Source organism: Chenopodium quinoa, unplaced genomic scaffold (genome assembly GCF_001683475.1).
Source record: "Chenopodium quinoa cultivar QQ74 unplaced genomic scaffold, ASM168347v1, whole genome shotgun sequence".
Classification (NCBI taxonomy): domain Eukaryota; kingdom Viridiplantae; phylum Streptophyta; class Magnoliopsida; order Caryophyllales; family Amaranthaceae; genus Chenopodium; species Chenopodium quinoa.
Window position 1 is genome coordinate 3,659,303 of NW_018743979.1, and position 1,457 is coordinate 3,660,759.

General features: G+C 45.2%; 1 protein-coding gene across 1 annotated transcript; it reads left to right on the plus strand.

The window, feature by feature from the left end:
- The first annotated feature begins 339 nt into the window (after positions 1–339).
- LOC110689960 (protein MAIN-LIKE 1-like) lies at positions 340–936 on the plus strand. Its single transcript, XM_021866778.1, has one exon. It carries the CDS (start codon positions 340–342, stop codon positions 934–936), a length of 597 nt encoding a protein of 198 aa, XP_021722470.1.
- Positions 937–1,457: the final 521 nt, after the last annotated feature.

Consider the following 1,457-nt stretch of genomic DNA (forward strand, 5'->3'; position numbering starts at 1 on the left):
ATCTGGAGTTGATTGACGGTAGTGGTCTGTCTCACTTACCAGGGATCATGTTTAGGCGTTTTGACTGGCCTTTGATTTCTGCGTTTGTTGAGAGATGGTAGCCAGATACGAACACGTTTCATATGCCATTTGGGGAGATCACGATCATGCTGCACGATGTGTACCATATTCTTGGGCTTCGTGTTGATGGTTCTTGGTTCCATGGTTTCCATTACTCCTAACACGGACGTCATACGGGACGCGTGCCAGGTTACCCTGGACATGACTACGGAAGAGCTGAACGAGAAGTGTGGTACGAAGATCATTTGGTAGGGTAGTGGGGTGCTGACCGAGAGGATTATGGACTCGACCTTGGAAGCGCAGAGGCCCTTCAGTGTCCATTACGGTGCGTACATGTGGTTAGTGCTGGGTGGATGTCTGTTTTTGGACAAGAGTGGTAACCGTAATCATCCGTCCTTCCTCAACAAAGTTGTTATTGATGATCTTCCGATGAATGAGTACTCTTGGGGTTCAGCTGCTCTAGCATATCTGTATCGCCAGTTGGGTACGACATCAAGAAAAGATGCTGATTCAATTGCTGGTTGTCTCACGCTTTTGCAGACGTGGATCTACGAGTACTTTCCGTGCTTCCGACCTCAACAGGGTACCTTGACGAGGGAGCTTAGTATTCCTCCTACGTCTGCTTGGGATGTGGGATCAGGATGCCCGAACAAGAGCGTGGAGCGCCTCCTCGCTTTTCGTGCTCGATTGGATCAGCAGACCGACAATGAGGTTAACTGGCTACCGTACGGAGTTGATCCCGCTCGACGCGTGCCAGCCACTCTATTTATTGGCTGCATCCAGTACCGGAGCATCATTGAGCCATACATGCCTGATCGAGTGGTCCGACAGCTTGGATTCGTGCAGGACATTCCGCATCTGGGCTCAACCCACTAATTTTACGATGCCCCTCCTGATACACAATCATTGGATGGTTATGGGTCCCAATTGCATCATTTTTTGCCCGAATCTTCAAACTATCGTTGATGAACTCGTAATATATCTTGATGTAGAAAGAACAACCATTGGCTTTAGTTTTAGTGTCCTTCCGAATTGCGTTCTCAAGATCTCTCGGCTTGCTCCTACGTCCCCGATCACATCTCAAAAATCGATACGACCTACCATCCCTGGTTTTGTTGTAAGACGATTTGACCAAAATAAATCCCAGATTTATGGCAACAGCATCCGCCCATTGAACTGCATCATCAAACGTTGGAAAAAACGTATCTGTGACAAAATTCGCACAATAATTCACACCATCACCACCTTCTTCAAACTCCGAATCCCTTAAAGTTACAAGAAAACACAAAAAACACGCCAATATTAGTATTTTACTTATAATAATAATAACACCAATATTTTTAAAAGAACAATAATAATATCATAACATTAACTAATATTAACTAACATCAACTAAC

Bases quoted from the DNA above. Each gene is read 5' to 3' on its own strand.
- LOC110689960 (XM_021866778.1), top strand. From the start codon at position 340: ATGGACTCGACCTTGGAAGCGCAGAGGCCCTTCAGTGTCCATTACGGT.